The 22,036-nt window shown below is 39.8% G+C and overlaps 1 protein-coding gene across 2 annotated transcripts in view; it reads left to right on the forward strand.

The window, feature by feature from the left end:
* Positions 1–22,036, forward strand: part of Zfyve9 (zinc finger FYVE-type containing 9) — a 145,906-nt gene that overhangs the window by 58,441 nt on the left and 65,429 nt on the right. For both annotated transcript variants that reach the window (XM_021160572.3, XM_029476023.2), the window contains exons 2-4: positions 4,544–4,633; positions 7,866–7,971; positions 11,602–13,625. In XM_021160572.3, coding sequence (XP_021016231.1) covers positions 7,902–7,971; positions 11,602–13,625 — 2,094 coding nt within the window. In that variant the 5' untranslated portion in view covers positions 4,544–4,633; positions 7,866–7,901. The remainder of the gene's footprint in view (positions 1–4,543; positions 4,634–7,865; positions 7,972–11,601; positions 13,626–22,036) is intronic.

The raw sequence follows: 22,036 nt of genomic DNA on the forward strand, positions 1-22,036 counted from the left end.
TACACCTGTCCCTCTTGAAGCTTTTGCTTTGAAATACTGTATTTGGAGAATAACAAATTACTAACTTGAAATTCTATTTATCTATTCCTATATAATGAATTACACCAAAAATGTAATTATTATCTCTTATGTTTCTAGCAATTGATTGGGTTTAGTCAACTGGTCCTTAAGATCTTCATAAAGGGGCTGGAGAGATGGCTCAGTGGTTAAAGAGGACTGACTGCTCTTCCAGAGGTCCTGAGTTCAATTCCCAGCAACCACATGGTGGCTCACAACCATCTGTAATGGGATCTGATGCCCTCTTCAGGTGTGTCTGAAGACAGCAACAGTGTACTCACATACATGAAATAAATAAATAAATCTCAAAAAAAAAAAAAAAAGATCTTCACAAAGTTGTAGCTAGGAAGTGACTGAAGCTAGAGATATCTTTAGCCTTGCCATTCACGTGTATAAGTCCTCAGGTACTAGATCATCTACATGTGGCCTTCTTGTGTGGATTCCTTGACATGATAACTGTCTTCAAAGAGTGAGTGTGCCCAGGAGAACAAGTAGAAGCTGGTTCACTTTTGATGGCTTGGCCTTGGAAGTTATGTGTTTTCTACATTAAGATCTTAATAGATGTAGGCACAAAGGTTTGTCCAAGTGTAGAGGAAGGAGACAGATGAGCTCTCTTGGAAGATAGCCTCAGTCCCACTTGGGAGAGAGAAGAAAGCAATCACAAGTGGGGGGGAAGGGAGGGATCTGGTAGGGAAAGTGGATGGGGGTGAAGAGGGGAACCTGATCTGGTATTGGGTGAGGAAAAAGGACTGAAGCCCTGAGGACCAGCAGAAAGTGGAAACAGGCAACCTGAGGAAACAAGAGGTTGGGGGACCCCCCAGAATGTACCAGAGACCTGGGAGGTAAGAGACTCTCAGGAATCAAAGGGAGGGAGCTTAGATGAAATGCCCGACAGTAGGGAGAGGAAACTTATAGAGCTCACCTCCAGCAGGAAGACAGGGCATCAAGTGAGGGATGGGGCTGCCATCCCACAGTCACACCTCTGACCCATAATTGTTCCTGTCTGAAAGAATTGCAGGGATGGAAATGGAGAGGACCCTGAGGAAAAGAAGGCCCAGCTACAGGCCCAAAGTGGGATCTAGCTCTAGGGGAGGTCCCACAGCCTGACACTATTACTGAGGCTATGGAGCGCTCACAAAAAGGGACCTATTATGGCTGCCCTCCTAACAAGCAGCTGAAAGAGTCAGATGCAGATATTTGCACCCAACCAATGGACAGAAGCAGCTGACCCCTGTTGTTGAGTTAGGGAAGGTGGAAAGATGAGGAGAAGGGTGATCCTGTAGGAGGACCAGCAGTCTCACTTAATCTGGACCCCCGAGATCTCTCAAACACTGGACCACCAAAAAGACATCATATACCAGCTGATATGAGGCCCCCCAACACACATACAGTAGAGGACTGCTGGGTCTGTGTTCATTCAGAGATGATGCACCTAACCCTCAAGAGACTGGAGGCCCCAGGGAGTTTAGAGGTCAGGTGGGGTGAGGGTGTGGGAATCCACGTGGAGACAGGGGAGTGGGGAGGAAGTGTGGAATGTGGAACAATTGGAAGGTGGATGGAGGGGCAGGAAATGGAATATGGAGTGTAAAAAATAAATTAATTTAAAAAAATTAAAAATTATCTCTGAGAAACTTATAGAGGCATGCAAGTTGGACTACTCTAACTTTATGGATATTGTCCTATTTTTTCAGAGAAAGGAAGTTGCATTTGAGGAAGTTTTGCTTTTGACATACTATTATTAACAGAGATACTCAATATAGTGCATTGTACTGGCTGGTTTTGTGTCAACTTGACACAGCTGGAGTTATCACAGAGAAAGGAGCTTCAGTTGAGGAAATGCCTCCATCAGATCCAGCTGTAAGGCATTTTCTCAATTAGTGATCAAGGGGGAAAGGCCCCTTGTGGGTGGTGCCATCTCTGGGCTGGTAATATAAGAGAACAGGCTGAGCAAGCCAGGGGAAGCAAGCCAGTAAAGAACATCCCTCTATGGCTGTGCATTAGCGCCTGCTTTCTGACCTGCTTGAGTTCCAGTCCTGCATCCTTTGGTGATCAACAGCAGTAAGGAAGTGTAAGCCGAATAAACCCTTTCCTCCCCAACTTGCTTCTTGATCATGTTGTTTGTGCAGGAATAGAAACCCTGACTAAGACATGCATTAGTGGATCCACTGTTTTTAGGCAGTGAGGTATGTCTGGGATACAGACACACTCCTTTTGGAGAGAAAACAGTTGTTTGGCAATAAAAATTTCAGCAGGAAACTTTTAAACTCACTTTAATAATTTTGTGTGTCACGCATATCTTAGCACTTGGGAGGCAGAGACAGGTGGATTTCGTATGAGTTCGGGGTCAGCCTGATTTACATAGTAAGTTCAGAACATCCAGGATACATCCGGAGGGGCTGAAAATGATTTGCGAGGACATTTTTGTGAGGTAGGGGTTTTCTTCTTAACTTTGGATTTCGGAAGGACCTGTTGTTACATAAAGTAAATGGTGTCTTTAAGAATCAACAATTACAGTCATTGAAAAGAAATTGCCTGCTGCTGTTTTTTATTATGCATTATCTCCTGCAATGAACATGCAGAGAAGTTGTTTTTGTTATGATACTCATTGGATTTTTTATCTTTTTCTTTTTTTTATTAGATATTATTTTTATGTACATTTCAAATATTATCCCCCTTTCCTAGTTTATCCTCCAAATATCCGCTATCCCCTCCCCCATCCCTCTGCTCCCCAACTCACCCGCTCCCGCCCAGGCATTCCCTTATACTGAAGCATAGAACCTTCCCAGGACCAAGGGCCTCTCCTCCCATTGATGACTGACTGTGCCATTCTCTGCTACGTATGCAGCTAGAGCCACGAATCCCTCCGTGACACTCATTATTTTATATAGTGAATACATGCTAGTTTCCAAAATACAAGTAACATTTCATTAGACCTGTTATATAAAAGAATTAGGTATTTTTCTCTATTATGGTAAAATTATTTTTGTATAAGAGAGTATGCAGTTAGATGTATTTTAGAGGAGATATCAGATAATGAATTGAAACATTATTTGTGGCACTTATAGTCTTTTAACTTTCATTATTGTTATGAATTATTTCTTATTTATCTTTATTTCATGTGTATTCATATCTTACTTGCATGTAAGTATGTCTACCACATGAGTGTCTTGTTCCCATGGAGCCAGAAGAGGGCATCAGATCCACTGGAACTAGAATTAAGGGCAGTTATAAGTTATGTTCTCTTAGGGTCTGGACGACACCTGCCCAGGATCTTCTGGTTTTCATAGCCTCTGTTGAGAAGTCTGGTGTAATTCTGATAGGTCTGCCTTTATATGTTACTTGATGTTTTTCCCTTACTGCTTTTAATATTCTTTCTTTGTTTTGTGTGTTTGATGTTTTGATTATTATGTGACAGGAGGAATTTCTTTTTGGTCCAATCTATTTGGAGTTCTGTAGGCTTCTTGTATGTTTATGTACATTTCTTTCTTTAGGTTAGGGAAGTTTTCTTCTATAATTTTGTTGAAGATATTTACTGGCCCTTCAAGTTGGAATCTTTACTCTCTTCTATACCTGTTATCCTTAGGTTTGGTCTTCTCATTGTGTCCTCGATTTCCTGGATGTTTTGGGTTAGGAACTTTTTGTATTTTGCATTTTCTTTGACTGTTGTATCAATGTTTTCTATGTTATCTTCTGCATCTGAGATTCTCTCTTCTGTCTCTTATATTCTGTTAGTGATGCTTGCGTCTGTGACTCCTGTTCTCTTTCCTAGGTTTTCTTTCTCCAGGATTGTCTCCCTTTGTGATTTCTTTATTGATTCTATTTCCATTTTTCGATCCTGGATGGTTTTGTTCAATTCCTTCACCTGTTTGTGCTTTCCTGTAATTTTTTAAAGGTATTTTTGTGTTTCCTCTTTAAGGGCTTCTGCCTGATTACCTGTGTTTTTTGTTTTTCTTTAATGGAGTTATTTATTTTCTTCTTAAAGTCTTCTATCATCATCATCATGAGATGTGACTTTAAATTAGAGTCTTGCTTTTCTGGTGTGTTGGGGTATCCAGAGCTCGCTGTGGTGGGAGAACTGGGTTCTGATAATGCCAAGTAGCCTTGTTTTCTGTTGCTGATGTTCTTGCCCTTGCCTCTCACAATCTGGATCTCTCTGGTGTTAGCTGGTCTTGCTGTCTTTTACTGTGTCATCCCTCCTGCAAGCCTATGTGTCAGTACTCCTGGGAGACCAGTTCTCTCCAGGATGAACTTGGGTGTGGAGAGCAGAGAAGTTTTTAATTCCTTCCTGACACTTAAGTTTTGCCTTCTTCAATAAATGTGTGTGTGGCTGCCTTCCACGCAGAGCAGGTCTTTGAATCTGAATATGTAATTATAATTTATTGTTTAGACTTGTTACATTTATTTGTCTGGCTTTAGAAGGTTTATAAGATGAAAATTAGAGCTTATTGTTTTAGCAAATGTAATAAGCACTGTGGTTTTTCTGTAGGATCAGAGAAGTCATTCTGGGTCAGCAGCACTGGCCAGTGGCACAGCAGGCATCATGAGCAAGCACAGAGAAGACTGCTTAAGGGGACAGGTACAGAAGCTATTGTTTTATTTTTCTATTACAGTAAACGTGAGAGATGGATTACATCTGTGAGTACAGGTTGATGGATATACACTGCTTGCCTCAGTACCAGCATCTAACAGTACAACTTTTCAAAATTACTTTACTTTAATTCAGAGCAAGACAGTAATTAATTAATTTGAGGCAAAATCTGGGTAGCCCATGCTAGTTTGAAATTCACTATGTGGTTCAAGATCACTACCAATTTGTGATCAATCCTCTTGCCTTTTTTTCCTAAACACTTGAAATGACAGGTTTAATCCAGGACAGTGTGTTGGATCCCATGGAGCAGACAATTGGGAGCCCCCTGACATGGGTGCTAGGAATTGAATTAGAGTCCTCTGTGAGAGCAGTATGCACTGTTAGCTCCTGTGCCATCTCGCCAGCTCTGTTTTTTGTTTATTTGTTTTTGAAGTAACTATTAAATTATGGCCTGACACTAATTTCTCTACTAGTGCTGGCTTCTCCCTTTTATAATCAACTTACTGTTAACCTTAGCATGAAAAAGAACATGAATTTGAGCAATGGTGTTATAGTGGTACATCTAACTCTTTCTTAATCATATATCAATTAGTACTAGTCATAGTATTTTAAAAGTTTTTTTTTTTTTTTAAAGATTTATTTATTATATGTAAGTACACTGTAGCTGTCTTCAGACACTCCAGAAGAGGGCGCCAGATCTCGTTGCGGATGGTTGTGAGCCACCATGTGGTTGCTGGGATTTGAACTCTGGACCTTCGGAAGAGCAGTCGGGTGCTCTTACCCGCTGAGCCATCTCACCAGCCCCATTTTAAAAGTTTTAAGTTGACTCATTCTTTTCCCCTGAGACCTCGGGCTTTAGATGTGAGGCATAATTTTATTTGTCACTGTATCTAGTGGCTGGGACAATAATAGTGCCTAGTAGATGCCCAGTAATATATGATGCAAAAGTTTATGCATGTTCACTGTGGCACAGAAGGAAGGTCCCAGGAAGAGGACATAAAGGCAGCAGTCAAAGCAGTGCTCTCCATGGGACTCAAGGCTACAATTCTGCAGCGTTTCTAAACACTTCTCATCAGTAGAGACACTCCAGAGGTAAAAATTCTTTTCAAAAAATTCCAGGCCAGGCAGTCATTAATGGTGCCATTAATCTCAGCACTTGAAAGGCAGAGGCAGGCAGATCTCAGAGTTCATGGCCATCCTAGTCTCCACAGTGAATTCCAGGACAGCCAGGGCTACACAGAGAAACTCTTATCTCAAAAAAAAAAAAAAAAAAAAAAAAAAAAAAAAAAAAAAAGGCAAAGTAATCATATAATCATATTCCTCTACAAAATACACTTGTGAATTTAGTGAAGTCCTAATTTGCATAAAATGGACATTTTTGATAAGAAGGCTAGCAAAAATCCTGACATAAATCCTAACTTATGTAGGAAGAAGTCTACCTTTCCCTCAAGACTTCAGGAAACCACAGGTGTTTGAAAATGAAACCAGGGTCTCAAGACTTAAGACCTCAGAGACAGCAGGGGTAGCCTCCGTAGGGAAGGCAGGGGATAGAAGGATTAGCAAATAATCAGACTGACAGACTGACATTTATTGTACATCTATTGTGTGTGAGGTGGTATAGTCAAGCTTTAATAATTAATCCTATCATGAAACCCTTATAATTTAGCCAATAGTAAACAATGTTAAGTAGAAAAATTAATAGCAAACAATTTTAATAGCAACTCACCACAAATGATAAATCACCAGGTACTTTAGCGTAATGAGGAGACAGCTCCATGGGTACAGTGCTTGCTGTGTACAGCTAGTGTCTGAGTTCAGATATAATCCCAATGCTCGTACTGCAGAGGGAAGATAGGACAGGAAAATCCTTGGATGCTCCCATGCCAGCCAGCTTTGTGTACACAGCAGAAATCAACAGAGACCCTGCCTTAGACAAGGTAGCAATCAAAGACTAGTGCCCAGGATTATCTCCAGTATGTATGTCATGACATTAGCACACCTGCACTCACACATACATGTGCATATACCTCCCCCCCCCCACATACACACACAATGGAGAAATGATTGAGGAAGACACCCTGTATTGGCCCTTTGGCCTCCACTTGAACCTGCTGCATGTACATGCACACTCACATGCCGCTGTGTACACACATCTACACAAACACATGGACACATAGCAAAAGCTACAGTTAGTTTAAAGAGACGGTCAAGGGTATTCTTGCTGTGGAACACCTCCCTGTCTTGGGAACATTTCCCCATTTTCACTGGTAAATCTACATTTGAACCACTTAGAAAAGGAATAATGAGTAAGCCTGATGTGGCTTAAAACAGCAATCCAAGCCCTCAGGAGTATGGACCAGCCTGGGCTCCAGTGTGGGATTTGACACTCTGAGAAACCCAAAACTTAAATAATAAAGGAATAATAAGTAGCATTTTAAAAACTCCTACTATGCTATTACTCTGCACTCTGCTAAATTCAACAATTTAGAATATCTTGTATATATGTTTTTTGGTCAACAGTATGGCAAGTTTAACAATTATATTTAAAAAGGAGAGATTTAAAAAAATTGTCAGTCATCCTTAAAATTAAAACTAATATCCTTTGCCTGTACTTGAACTTTACCATTTTTTTCTTATTTAACAGAAGCTATGAACACTCCCCTTTCTTGGAGAAATGTAACTTTATCCTAATGAAAATGATTTCTTCCCAACATCTGTACTTTATCTTTTGAAGTATAAGCTATTAAATAAGTCTTACTTCTATGCTTATTATAGTTCTACATTTGTACCTCAGTATTCGTAGAGAAGTGGCCCTAGTACCATTGTGGGCCCAAGAGTCCATGGAGTATTTATATATAACTTGTTCATGCCATCCTGCATTCTGTAAATCATTGCTAGACTATTAAGATAAAGTGCGAAAGAAGTAGCTGTTTAACTGTTTTGCTTAGGGAAAAGTGACTGGAAAGATGCATATTTGGAACATACACAAATTTTTTCTGAATATTTTCCATCAATCATTGGTTTAATCTATAAATAGAATTTACAGATACAGAGGCTGACTGTGTTTTGGTAATTGTTAGCTTATAAGTTTCTAGACCTGAAGGTCTTAATATTGTTTATCATTGTCCAAATAGATTTGTTGTTCTTCCTTGTATACCCATGATCTTTAAATTATATTTTAATAATTCAAATTGTCTCTCAATTTTTTTTAACTTTTTAGGTCTAGCTAAGTCTCTTCAGCAGTGTTTCCTCACTGATGGAGAATTACTTCCAAGCAGAAGCTTACAACCTGGACAAGGTATTAGATGAATTTGAACAAAATGAAGGTGAGGATTTACATTGGGAAATCTACTTGGGTTTATGATATGGAGACTGTGAGAATTAGACTATGAAGTTCTTTTTTTAAAAAAAATGAGGGGTTTGGAAAGATGGCTGAGCAGTTAAGAGCACTGGCTGCTCTTAAGGAGGACTCAGGTTCATTCCCAGTACCCCTGTGGTGCCTCATATCTGTCTGTAACACCAATCCCAGTGAATCTGATGCCCTCCTCTGGCCTCCACAGGCACTGTATATGCAAGTGATACACAGAGATACATGCAGGCAAAAACATCCATACATAAAATAAAATGAAATAAATCTCAAAAAAAAAAAAAACCCAGGTGTAATGATGTAATGACAATAATATGTAATATATTTAAAGGAAGAAATAACATCTCTTAGCATTATGTGCCAGATACTTAAATATTTTAAACTTAATGTTTAAAACAATTTCATGAAGGTAATTTCTCATTTCTTGTTACTTTATTTTCTAATTAAAGGGAAAATATATGGCAAATGTCCAGGCCTACAATCCTAGTACTTGAGAGCCAGAGACAAGAGGATCATCACAAATTCAAGATTAGCCTGATTCATATATAGTGAGTTACAGGTCAGCTAGGGCTACATAGATAAAATCTGTATTACCACCCCCAAACCCAGGTATGATGCATGCCTAATTCCAGCACTTGGTTAGTTGAAGGAGACAGGAGATCAGGAGTTCAAAGACAATCTTAGCTGGATAGTGAATGTGAGGCCAGAATAATCTACATGAAACTTGTCAACAGAATGAAACTCACACACACACACACACCCTGTATCACCGATGAACTACACTAGGTAACTGACATGTCTAAGTAACAGGTAAAACTTAACCATTCCTATTTCAATAATATTAATTAATTAATATTATTCTTCTAAGAAACACATTTCTTTTGAGATACTTATCCCCCATCCTTTTGGGGTATTTTTTAAGATTACTTTACTGTCCTGGAACTTACTCTGTAGATCTGGCTGGCCTTGAACTCAGAGATCTGACTGCTTCTGCCTCTATAGAGTGCTGGAATTAAAAGCATACTCCACCACCATCACCACCTGACCTTTTTTCAGGACAGGGTCTCTGGTAGCCTGTGTTTGCCTTGAACTTGTCCTGGAGCTGAGGATTACCTTGAATTTCTGATCCTTTTGTCTCTGCCTCTATAGTGCCTACTAATGGTGTGCTCCCTGAGGCCTGATTTTGTGTGGTGTTTGGGATCAAGCTCAGACCTCATGAATGCTACATAAGCATTCTATCAACTAAGTTATATCCCTATCTCTAAGCCTATTTAAACAATCTGAAGGTCTGTGGCTTTGCTATCTATGTGTGCTACTTTATTTCATTGTTCTGTGGGCTGGTTATTTTCTTGACCCAAACTAATTTATTTGTTGTTCTCTTTAGTCTTATATTTGGTGGTGTGTTTTTCCTGGTTTCCCTAATTGCAAATCCCTTACTTTGGATAAAATGCTTACAACCTAGTCTTCCTCCTTTTAGTGAACTCAGGCTCATTTACCCTATCATAGAATTTATTTTGAATAAAATAGATGAAATTATGTTTATTGATATACTAGAAATTGATTTAATAAATACTATTTTCCCAAATGTCCTTATGTAAAAATATAAATATGAGCTTAATTTATAACATTATTACAAGCAGAATTTCACATATTAAACTTTTTTAAAAAATCCTTATGTGAAAAATCTAAATATTTAGCAATTATACTGGCTGTGGTGGTGCATGCCTTTAATCTCAGTACTTGAGAGGCAGAGGCTGGTGGATCTCTGTGAGTTTGAGGGCAGCCAGGTCTATATAGTGAGTTCTAGGACAACCAGGGCTATATAGAGGGACCCTGTCTCACACAAAACAAAACAAAACAAAACAGTACACTATAACTCATGATCAGCAGTAATCCGTACACTTCCTTTTGTCTGCACCTCTGTTTCATTTTAAACATTTTGGAGGTTTTGGTGTACACACCTGTGTGTGCCTGTGTGACTGTGTGCCTCTGTGTGTGTGTGTGACAGAGAGAGAAAGAGAGAAAGAGAGAGACAGAGAGAGAGAGAGAGAGAGAGAGAGCGCAAGTGAGCACTTACAGAAGCTTATGAACATAGATGTTCTTGCCTGTGTGGATGTAGAGGCCAAAGGTCAACATCTTATCACTTCCTCGGTGACCTCTACACTTTTTTTCCTTAAGTCACACTTTTAATAATCCCTGTAGGAAACACCCCTTCAGAGAAAGGAACAATGCACCATCTAGAAGGAAACTGCTGCCAGAATTTGCTCTTTTGAGCTAGATTGGCTTATCAGCAGTCCTTTGGAATCGGCTTATATGTACTGTCCACAGCACTGGGGTTACAGTTGTATGCCACCATGCTCCAGCTTGTGCCTCTCTAGTCTTTTATATAAGTGCTACAGCTAAATTTAGGTCTTCATGCTTACACAAAGGGGCACCTTTGTCCACTGAGCCATTTCCCCATTTCTTCTTCTTCTTCTTCCTCTTCCTCTTCCTCCTCCTCCTCTTCTTCCTCCTCTTCTTCGTCTTCCTCCTCCTTCTCCTCCTCCTCCTCTTTTTCCTCCTCTTCTTTCTCCTCCTTACTCTTCCTCCTTCTTTTTCATAGGATTTTCTGTATTGCCCAGGTTAGCTTCAAACTCAGAATATAGCCAAAGATGACCTTGAACTTCTGATCTTCCAGCTTCCTACTTCCTGCCTTCACCTCCCTAGGATTATAGGTATTTGCCAGCACACTCAGTTTATGCAGCACACGATGTCATACTAAGGGCTTAGTGAATGCTAGGCTCTGTTATAACTGAGCAAATCTCTAGGCCCATTTTTTTTTTTAAAAGCTTTTTCAGATAAACTTTATATTCACTAAAAGACCTAAATTTTATTACACAAGGTTAGTGGTTTGTTTTTGTTTTTGTCTGTTTTGAGACAGTCTCACTTTGCTTCCAAGATGGCTTGAAATCATTGACTCAGTTGTTCTTCCACTTCAGGCTCCCAAGACTACAAGGTTTACTGTACAGATTTAGCAAATGGAGGTACACATGTAACCCACACCCCAAACATGTAGACTAGAGAGCATTTAATCTCCATAGAAAAATTCTCACTCAGTTACTAGTCTCCACTACTGTTCATTGTCTGTGCCTTGTCTTATACACAGACAATCCAAAGTTCCTTTCCCATTCCTGGGTATATAGGTCAATTTAATTGTGTTATTGCTTATCTCAATCTAATAACACAATTAAATTGACATAAAATTCATTTGCTGTTTGTTTTTTAAGACAGGATTTCTTTGTGCAGCTCTGGCTGTTCTGGAACTCACAGAGATCCCCCTGCCTTTGGCTCCTGAGTGCTGAGATTAAAGACATGCACAACCACTGCCCAACTTTGTTATTTGAAATGTTCTGAGGCATTACCATTTGTTGACAGATAATTATAGGGCATTGTCTTAAATGTATTTTTCTTATGTCTAGCTAAAGATTAGATACTGTAATATTCTGGGGACATTTTCTCCAAAGCATAGCTGGAAATATTTGTCAGGTAGCCCTAAGTAGCTTTTACTGTTACCAACAAACTTACTATAATTACTTTTTTTTTCCTTCAGATGAAACAGTTTCTCCTACTTTATTGGATACAAAGTGGAATAAGATTTTAGATCCCTCTTCTCATCCATTGTCTTTTAGCCCTGCATTAGCCAGTGTGAATGAACCTACAGTTTCTGAGACAGGACCACAGCTGAAAGTCTTCTCTCTGGCTGGCTCAGCTCCCCTTACAAAGGAGGGCAAAGATCCCTGTGCTAACGGACAGGACTGTAGTCTAAATCCAGAGACTGACACCATGTGGATTGATGAAAATGCTGTGACAGAAGACCAACTAATTAAGAGAAACTATAATCAGGATGATCAGTTTAGTGCCGTTGAAGTGGGAGAGGAGAAATGTGGAAGCCTCACTTGTCTGCCAGACGAGAAGAATGTTCTGGTTGTAGCTGTCATGCATAACTGCGATAAAAGGACATTGCAAAGCGATTTGCAGGATTGTAATAATTACAATAGTCAATCCCTCATGGATTCTTTTAGTTGTTCACTGGATAATGAGACTAGACAAACTGATCAATTTAGTTTTAGTATGAATGGGTCCTCGGAAAAAGGTATAAACTCGGAGAAACAAATGGATGCTTTGAATAAACCAAAACCAGAAAGGGATTCTCTAAATCATCTCTGTGCTGCTTCATCTAACAGTGCAACCAGTATCTCTTCCCCTTCACAATTGAAGGACGATGAGAATGTGGGTAGAGACCCATCTACATCCACAGTTACAAGCTTAGCAGTTAATTCATCCCAGGGAATGGATGGAGCGCCTGCCATTAAACAGCAAGGAAATTATATGCCAGATGAGGACCTTTCTGGCATGAACAGCTCTTCCAGGACAGACCTAGGGATCTCCAACTCCTTTTCCCACTCAAGTGGAGAGCCCTTAATAAAAACAGAGCCAGCAGAGGAGAGGACAGCTGAAGACTCCCTCCCATCTGGTTTATCTTTGAATCTCAAGCCGGATACTCCTGCTTTATCTGGAAGGGACAATTGCGAACAGTCTTCAGACTGCCTTGGGTCTAGTGAAACTAGAGCTGATGAAGATGAAGGTAATGACTCTCAGATGACTAATTGGAAGTTAACGAAGCTAAATGAGATGAGTGATAGCCAAGTGAATGAAGAAAATCAAATGGCTTTACAGAGTAGTCAACCTGAGGACACTAACAGTGGAGGTGAGTGTGTTGGGATGGCAGATTCCGATCTAGATTTCAAAGGAACTTGCATGAATGAGAGTGAAGGATATGATTTCTCCACTGCTAATGATGCCCCAGCAGCAAATCCTCTATCTAACAGTTGTGATTCCTATGGAATGCAGAGCCCAATTGTATCTTTTGTTCCAAAGACATTACCCTCCAAAGAAGATTCAGTAACAGAAGAAAAAGAAATAGAAGAGAGCAAGTCAGAATGCTACTCAAATATTTATGAACAGAGAGGAAACGAGAATGCAGAAGGGAGTGGACTGCTTTTAAACAGCACTGGAAATGTAATGAAGAAAAATTATTTACATAATTTCTGTAGTCAAATCCCATCAGTACTTGGGCAATCTTCCCCCAAGATAGCAAACCTGCAATCTATTAGTGTTCCTTTTGGTGGTGCAAGACCCAAACAACCTTCTAATCTTAAACTTCAGATTCCAAAGCCATTATCAGACCATTTACAAAATGACCTTCCTGCAAACAATGGAAATAATAGTAAAAACAAAAATGATGTTCTTGGGAAAGCAAAGCCAGGGGAGAACTCAGCAGTCAACGCATGCAGTGCGACTCTGGGAAACATCTCTGTAACTGATACAAATGGGGAACATTTAGAAACTTATGAGGCTGAGATCTCCAGTAGGCCATGCCTTGCACTAGCTCCAGATAGTCCAGATAATGATCTCAGAGCTGGTCAGTTTGGAATTTCTGCAAGAAAGCCATTTACCACCCTAGGTGAGGTGGCACCAGTATGGGTACCAGATTCCCAGGCTCCAAACTGCATGAAGTGTGAAGCTCGGTTTACATTCACCAAAAGGAGGCATCACTGCAGAGCGTGTGGGAAGGTACGTTGCATTTATCAGTTCAGGAACTTGGCATATTTTGTAATGCTGAACAAAAATTAAAGCATGATTAGGTGAATTCTTCTAGTTTGAGATGACATTATAAATAACCTTTGAAAGCCCAGTTTTAGTGAGTGTCTATATAAAATAAGAGCTTACTAATGGTTTGTGGGTGTCTTTTCTTTTTTTTATTGCTGTTAGAAAGTATGCTATCTCAGTTTTCTGTGAAGAAAAGAGAATTGAGAATTAAGGAAGTATTTACTTTGTGATTTTTACATTAGTAGATACTTGTAGATACGTAATCAATGGCATGGTTTGCATAAGGACGTTGTTCTTTCAACTCAGGACATACTTGTGATTTACTTCTCTTTGTTGTTATTGGGTGTGGCTGTGTAGCCCTGGCTGATCTGGAACCTCTTTGTAGAGACCAAACTATCCTCACACTTGAGTCAGTTCTCCCACTTCTGAGTCCTGAGTGTAAGGATTACAGATGTCCAATCCCTGTGCTCAGTGGTTGGTTTTATTACTTACAGCCGGGCATGGTGGCGCACGCCTTTAATCCCAGCTCTCGGGAGGCAGAGGCAGGCGGATTTCTGAGTTCAAGGCCAGCCTGGTCTACAAAGTGAGCTCTAGGACAGCCAGGGCTATACAGAGAAACCCTGTCTCGAAAAACCAAAAAAAAAAAAAAAAAAAAAAGATAATAATAATAATAATAATAATAACTTTCAGTGAGAATTTATCCTGCACTCCTTTTTTTTTTTTTTTAAGATACGGTTATTTGTAATGAATGTTCTGCCTGCATGTATTGCACCTTGTTTTGCTTGGTGCCCACAGAGGTCAGAGGGAGGCCTTCTACCCCGTGTGACTAGAGTTATAGATGATTACGGGCCACTATGGAGGTACTGAGAATTGAACCCCATGACCTCTGCAAGATCAGTGAGTGCTCTTAACTGCTGAGCCATCTCACAAGCCTGATCTTGTACTTGTTTTTACATAGTTTTTCATGTACCAAATGTTCTGAGGGTTTTTATAAATACATACACATATTTTCTTCTATATGATTTTAATGTAGATATTTAAAGGCTATATAGATCTTTATTCTTATTAAGGATATAAGAATAATTTAATATTCCTTAACTCCAAATTCCGTTAGTAACACAATTTGTTTTTTTTAAATACTTATTTGTATGTGTTTGTGCGTGTGTGCATGCGTGTGTGCACGTATGTATATATACCACATGTGTATGCATGCCTATGGGCCGTGGAGGCTAGAAGAGGATATTCAATTTCCTAGAAATGGAGTTACAAGTGTTTGTGAGCTGCCTGCTGAGTGCTGGGACCTGAACCTGTGTCCTGGAAGAGCAGCAGAGACTTAGGGATAAGCAATGCTCTCCTAGCTCCCACAATTGGTTTTCTAATAAGAATTGTAAATATGAAGAAAATATTTTTTTTAAAGAATGTGAAAATTTATGTGAGATTTAGATTCAAATCTTAGCTTTGTTTCTATTAATTATGTAATTTACCAAGCCTTCATTTTATAATATGTAACAAACAAAGCTAGTTTAAATACAAAAGTAGTATCAATAGTTTTTACTGGACTATTGTGAAGATCATGAGGTTACAGAAATAATAGTAAGTCTCAATAATTTATCTCTACCTCCTGTCTCATCTGATTTATCTGGTCATATGCTTTTAACATCAAGAAAAAGAATATCTAAACTTCGGCTATTTAGACACAGATACAACATTGATTTCACTTAAGAAGCTATAAGACACAGGTTTGTTTGCTGCAAAGTCAGGAATATGGAAGATCTTTTGATCTCAAGTCTTATGGTCTTGCATTAGTAGTTGAACTCCATCAAGTTCACCTGGGAAACTTCCTAAGGGAAAAGAAACTAAACTCCTTACTAGTTCTTACTGCGGTGAAAAGAATCCTAGCATCTTCCATCAATTCATTGACCAATTCTGGGCAATGGGCCTTATGTCAGTTACTGGATTAAACCCAGATTAGCTTAATCATTACTTATTTCCTAGTCTTAGCATAGTGTATGTAGCCTGATCAAAAATTTGTTAACAGATAAAGAAGGAGAACAGATCATGTGTGGGCAGTTAGGAAAAATTACTTGGGGGTGGAGAGATGACACAGTAAGTACAATGCTTGCTGTGTAAGCCGCCATGACCTAAATGTGGCCTCCAGTACTCATGAGGAAGGAAGGAAGGAAGGAAGGAAGGAAGGAAGGAAGGAAGGAAGAAAGGAAGGAAAAGAAAGAAGCCTGACATGGTGTAATGTCAGTGTTGAGAAGATAGAAATAGGATAATCCCTGAGGCTTGTTGCCATCCAGTCAGTGAGCTGCAGGTTCAGTGAGAGACCCTCTCTCAGAAGAATAAGGTGAATGACTGAGGAAGACATTTGACACCATCCCTTGCTGCTGTACGACTCATACTCACATACACACCCACGTGCACACATAACATATACACACATATATACCCACATGCATAAATACATGCCTACATGCTTACATATACACCCACATGCACACATACACACCCACTTTCACACATGCAGGTGAATACACATGCAAGGAAGGATTACTAGAAGGTAACTAAATCAGTGACAGGGTGAAGTGGGAAGTAAAAAGAAGTTCAAGTTGAGAGTGATAAAGGAAGACACCAGAAGCCTTCCATTGACCTCTGTGACCATACTTGCATACTCACTTGAGTACAACACCACACACACACACACACACACACACACACACACACACACACTATATCACTTATGGAATTTAAAAGTATGTAAGAAAAACCATTACATGGGAGAAGTAAGAGTAGTAAAAGTAAAGTAAATTTATCAGATGAATAAATAGGTCAAGATTAAAAATACATCTGAATATAGAAAGAGTTAATAGGAAATTATGAGAAGCTATTCAGCACAATATGAGACTTATATCAGCACTTTCTAAGTAGATAATCATTATAGTCTTCATCTTAGGTAGAATATGAAATAATTATGCTAGTGTACTAGTCTTCATCATGGTGACCAAGTATTTGAGAGAAACTGTTCATTATTTCAGAGGACTTAGACATGGTTGGCTGGCTCCATTACTTTGAGCCTGAGGCAAGGCAGGACTGTGTGGAGAAGGAGGCTGTATCATGGCCGATAGGAAGCAGAACATGAAGACCCAAAGCATCAGGTCTAGTGTTCAAAGGCTTTGATGTGCTTCCTCCAGCTAGGCCCCATTTCTTAAAGTTTCTACTACCTCTCAAATTTGTTGTACCATCTGGGGACAGACATTTAGTGTATGAGCTTAGATGGGACGTTTAAACTGTATCAGCTATGCTTTAGCAAAGTAATGAAGTATAACTATATTTGTGTAGATTTCCTTTGCTTCTGTTGGATTACAGAGCAGTAAAAGAATGTCTTAGTTACTTTTCTGTTGCTGTGCTAAAACACAACACAATGACCAAGGCAACTTGCAGAAGAAAAAGTCTGTTTGACTTATGGTTCCAGGGGGCTAAGAGTCCGTGAGGGCAGAATGGAGGCAGCAGGAGACAGGTGGCTGGAGCAGCACATCTCAGACTGCAGGCAGGAAGCAGAGGATGTAAGCTCAAGTGGCCTAAGTTTTTAAGTTCTCAGGACTATCCCCAGTGACATACTTCCTGCAGCAAGTTCACAACTCCTAAACCTCCCCAAACAGGGCCACCAACTGAGGACCAAACATCCAGATGCCCAAGACAATTGGGGAAATGTATTATTCATACACCATAGTGTAGATACCAAGTGTCTTAGGGTTTTTATTGCTATGATGAAACACCATGACCATAAGCAACTTGGGGAAGAAAGGATTTCTTTCACACGTTCACATCACAGTCCATCATCCAGGAAGTTCAGGACAGAAACTCAAACGAGCAGGAACCTGGAGGCAGGAATTAACGTAGAGGGCATGGAAGAATGCTGCTTACTGTCTTCCTCCTCATGGCTTGCTCTTCCTGCTTCCTTATAGTACCCAGGACTACCCAGCCCAGGGGTACACCACCCATGGAGAGCTGGACTTTCCTACATATATCATCAATCAAGTATAAATCAAACTAAATGAATTTTTAATTTTTATTGGTATCTTGACTGAATAGAACAGAGCCACAGTAGGACTATGTGTGTAGATACTTTGTATCCTGTAGCGCTATGATGCATAGAAAAAGCTCTGGATCTCCTGCTTCCCTTTCTGTATAGACTGTCGAGTCGAACAGAGCTTGTGTGAACCTCTGTGCCTGGGGACTTGTGTTTGGGGCTTGTTAGATTGCTCAGCAGGTGAAGGTGTTTGCTGCCAAAGCTGATAACCTGAGTTTGATCTCCAGAACTCACATGGTGGAGAGGATGTACCCCTACAAGTTGTCTGTTGACTACCACACTTGCACTGTCATGAACATGCCCTCTCCTTCAATAAAGTAAAAATTAGTCTCTCTGTCTGTCTATCCATCTATCTATCTATCTACCTACCTATGTAAAGGGAACAAAGATTTGTGCTGTATGCTGACCACAGAGTTTGCAGATGAGCTGAGATCACTCAGTGGGAAGAATAGCTATTAAATACTTGAGCTGAGTGTATTTTCTGGAAGCCAGCCTGTTAACAGAAATGCTGTTAACTGTGTCAGTTAAGAGGGCTACAGTTTAGGTTTTATTTTGCAATAAGCTTCCATTTCTGGTTAATTTGTCATACAAACTTCTTCATCAGGGTTTGTATAAGACATTCATAATCCCCATCACTTATATTAAAAAATAGCTTGGTGACACATACAATATCAAAGTGGCATATTGAAACATGTTCTAGATTAATTTTTAATATGATTCTAGACAGGTTTCCTTCTCAGATATTTGAATTTATAGATACTTGAAAGATTGAATGTTTATAAATATAGTTATAAATTATCATAACTTCTGTATATGTCTGAAATGGCAAACAGCCAGTTTTTTAGTTTATGCATTTATTCTTCCTAAATATTTTATTTATGAATTTATACAAAATATTTTACACCAATGTGGGGTTTTTTGTTTGTTTGTTTGTTTTGAGACAGGGTTTCTCTGTGTAGCCCTGGCTGTCCTGGAACTCACTTTGTAGACCAGGCTGGCCTCCAACTCAGAAATCCGCCTGCCTCTGCCTCCCCAGTGCTGGGATTAAAGGCGTGTGCCACCACCGCCTGGCTCATCAATGTGTTTTAAATCTCATCTTACGTCTTCTGTTCATCCTGGTTAATCTGAAAGTTGTGTAATTTATGACTGTACTGTTAACAACTACAAGTAAAAAGTCATGTTGATTACTCATCATCACCAAAATACTTTTCCTCATTCATTGATTCATTCATTCATTTTTGTTGTTTTGAGTCAGGGTCTTTTGGTAGCTCTGGCTGTCTGGGAACTCACTATGGAGACCAGGCTGACCTTGAATCACATAGATCCACTTGCCTTCGCCTCCCAAGAACAGAGATTAAAGGAGAGCTCCACTGTGTCCATTAGGAGAAGGCACTGTAGAAGTTTCAGTCGTCCTTTCCTGTTGCTTTCAATGGTTAAAACCCGGCCACCAGACTCTCCTGGAAGAACTGTTCAAAATTGTCATCATTCATGATTGCCATCTAAAGGATGGGTGCAGTCAAAGGTGGACTTCAAAACCTCTTTTTTCCTCTCTTTCTTTGTTTCTTCCCTCCCTCCCTCCCTCCCTCCCTCCCTCCCTCCCTCCCTCCCTCCCTCCCTCGCTTCTGTCCTTCTTTCCTTCCTTTCATTTCAACATGGTTTCTCTGTGTAGCCCTAGCTGTTTTGGAACTCTCTGTGTAGACCAGGCTGGCTTCAAACTCAGAGATCCACTTGCCTCTGCCTTCTGAGTACTGGGATTAAAGGCTTGTGCCACTACCGCCTGGCTGCCACAAGCTTTTTCACAGATGCCGTGGTAGCAGAAAGACTGATTATATGTATTTAATTTGAATTTTATAATAAATTAAGATATAGTGGTATGAAAGAAGGGCCTTTGGGGCATTTATGTACATATCTCTTTAAGGAAGTAGTTATCACTCCCATTTTTTTTCCTTTTTCCTTTTTTTTTTTTTTTTTTTTTTTTTTTTTTGGTTTTTCGAGACAGGGTTTCTCTGTGTAGCCCTGGCTGTCCTGAAACTCACTTTGTAGACCAGGCTGGCCTCCAACTCAGAAATCCACCTGCCTCTGCCTCCCAAGTGCTGGGATTAAAGGCGTGTGCCACCACGCCCGGCCCCCATTTTCTTAACATATCTTTGGTTATATTCATTTTGCTCTTTGGCTTTGGTCTGGTGTTTTTGAAGTTATAAAACAGGATTTTCTTCATATTGCAAATTTCTTGCTCTTCTTGGGAAAGGGAAGCAACTGCTGTTTACATCAAAAAGATGTTACTAGTCAGCGATCAAACCATTTGTATGAGGGTATAGGGGTTACTGACCATCATCCATTCTATTTATGTCAAAGACTGCTAATATATTTGTAGTCATATATCTCAAAGAGGTCTCTCCAACATAGGAGAAAAGATGTTTCTTGGAATGGAGCCTGCCATTTGTACCAGAGGACGCTGACACACTCGTATGTTCTAAGTGGTGCCTGGGAAGTGGCTGCCTGCCAGTGGCCCCTTTCCTTACCTTTCTAACTGGCTAGCTTTCCGTCCCTGATTCCTGAAACTTAGATCCCTTGGCCATGTCCTTCAACCCTCTTCCATCCAAGTGCCTCCACCCAAGAACTTCCTACACGTGGAATCTTTTCTCCCACAATTATCCAAGTTTAGTTCTTTTCTACACCATATTGTGTCTTGAAAATGATATGTGTGCTACCCTATCTTCAGACTCCATACATCCTGTCATGACAGCCTTGAAAGGAGTCAGTGGGTTTAGCCCCATTTCTATATTCAAGAAGTCCAGAGACAGATTTTACAAGGTTACAAATTTAGCAGCTCAAAAATTTTTCTAAACTGGAGGTTTGTTTCCCTTCTTTCTCCTTCCTCATTGTTAATTCATAAAACATAGAGCATCTTCCAGATTCCATTAAGAATGCATAGTTGCTTATAGTGCAAATTGAACTGAGGCCTCTAGGAGGACGACGACTATGATGATGATGATGATGATGATAGCCAGCATGATTGGGAAAGAAGCCAGGCCACGGATGAGGACTGAAATGAAAAGTGGCTCAACAGCTGTGTCTAAAAGGCTAGGTCCAAATGTCGCAATTAAGGTCATTATGGTCCTGGGCGTCATTCTGTCTTTTCCAACTGTAGAAATGGGGTTAGCTGTGGGTCCCAGAAAACAATGAATGTTTAACTTCATGAAATTGTTAATGTTTTATCTAGTCATGTGAATGGTAAGTTTTTGAAAAGAATACATAAACAATTGGAAAAAGCTTGTGGTGGCAAGGTGCTGGTGGCACATGCCTTTAATCCAGCACTTAGGAGGCAGAAGCAGCTGGATCCTGCCTGGCCCTTTATGTGGTTGTTGAGGCTTGTGGCTCAGGTCCTTATATTTGTGTGACATGTACTTTACCAGCTGAAACACACATACACTTGATGTTTAAAAACAAAAGAAAAAAAAAAAAGCCCAGGCAGTAGAGGCACACACCTGCCATCCCAGCACTCAGGAGGCAGAGGCAGGAAGATCTCTGAGCTTAAAGCCATCTTAGCCCACAGAGTGAGTTCCAGACCAACCAGGGATGCACAGAGAAACCACCAAAAAAACAAATCAAACCAACCTAACAAACAAAAAACAAAGATATGTATATCTTGCCCACCTCCACATGTTCCCAAGCCATCTTGATCATTTAAAGAATATTAATAAACTTTTTTCAGAGCAAAAAAATTGAACACAAAGTACATTTTTCAACTTCTACCTTTCTATAGTTTAACCCATTATTAACAACTTTCATTAATGTGGTACATTTCAATATCAAGATATTATTTTTTGCTATAAATCTTATGAACCTAATATGTAGGGCTACAGTTTGTATTACCGTTTACTTTGTAGCAGGCTTTAATAAATATGTATTTATTTTATCACAGTGTCACCCAGCATAATTAGGGTATCCTAAAAGTCCCCTGTACTCCTGCTCATTCATCTGCCTGACCTCCTTGTTTCTGCCACTGATCTTATTACTGCTTTTGTAAGTTTACTTTCTGTAGACTGTATCTTGCAGTTGAAATCCCACAGTATGTTAGTTCAAACTGGCTTCTTTAATGTAGAAGTATGCATTGGCAGGCTGGACATAGATCAGCTTTAGGTAAAGCACTTGCCTCACTGCTACAAGACCCTGATTCAAATGCATTCAGGCTTTATCATGTCTTTTCATGGCGTAATAGCAAATTTCTTTTTGTTGCTGAATAAGATTGTATTATATAGGTATACTACAGTTTGTCCAT

Source organism: Mus caroli, unplaced genomic scaffold (assembly GCF_978045245.1).
Source record: "Mus caroli unplaced genomic scaffold, Mus_caroli_1 scaffold_6, whole genome shotgun sequence".
In the NCBI taxonomy this organism is placed as follows: Eukaryota; Metazoa; Chordata; class Mammalia; order Rodentia; family Muridae; genus Mus; species Mus caroli.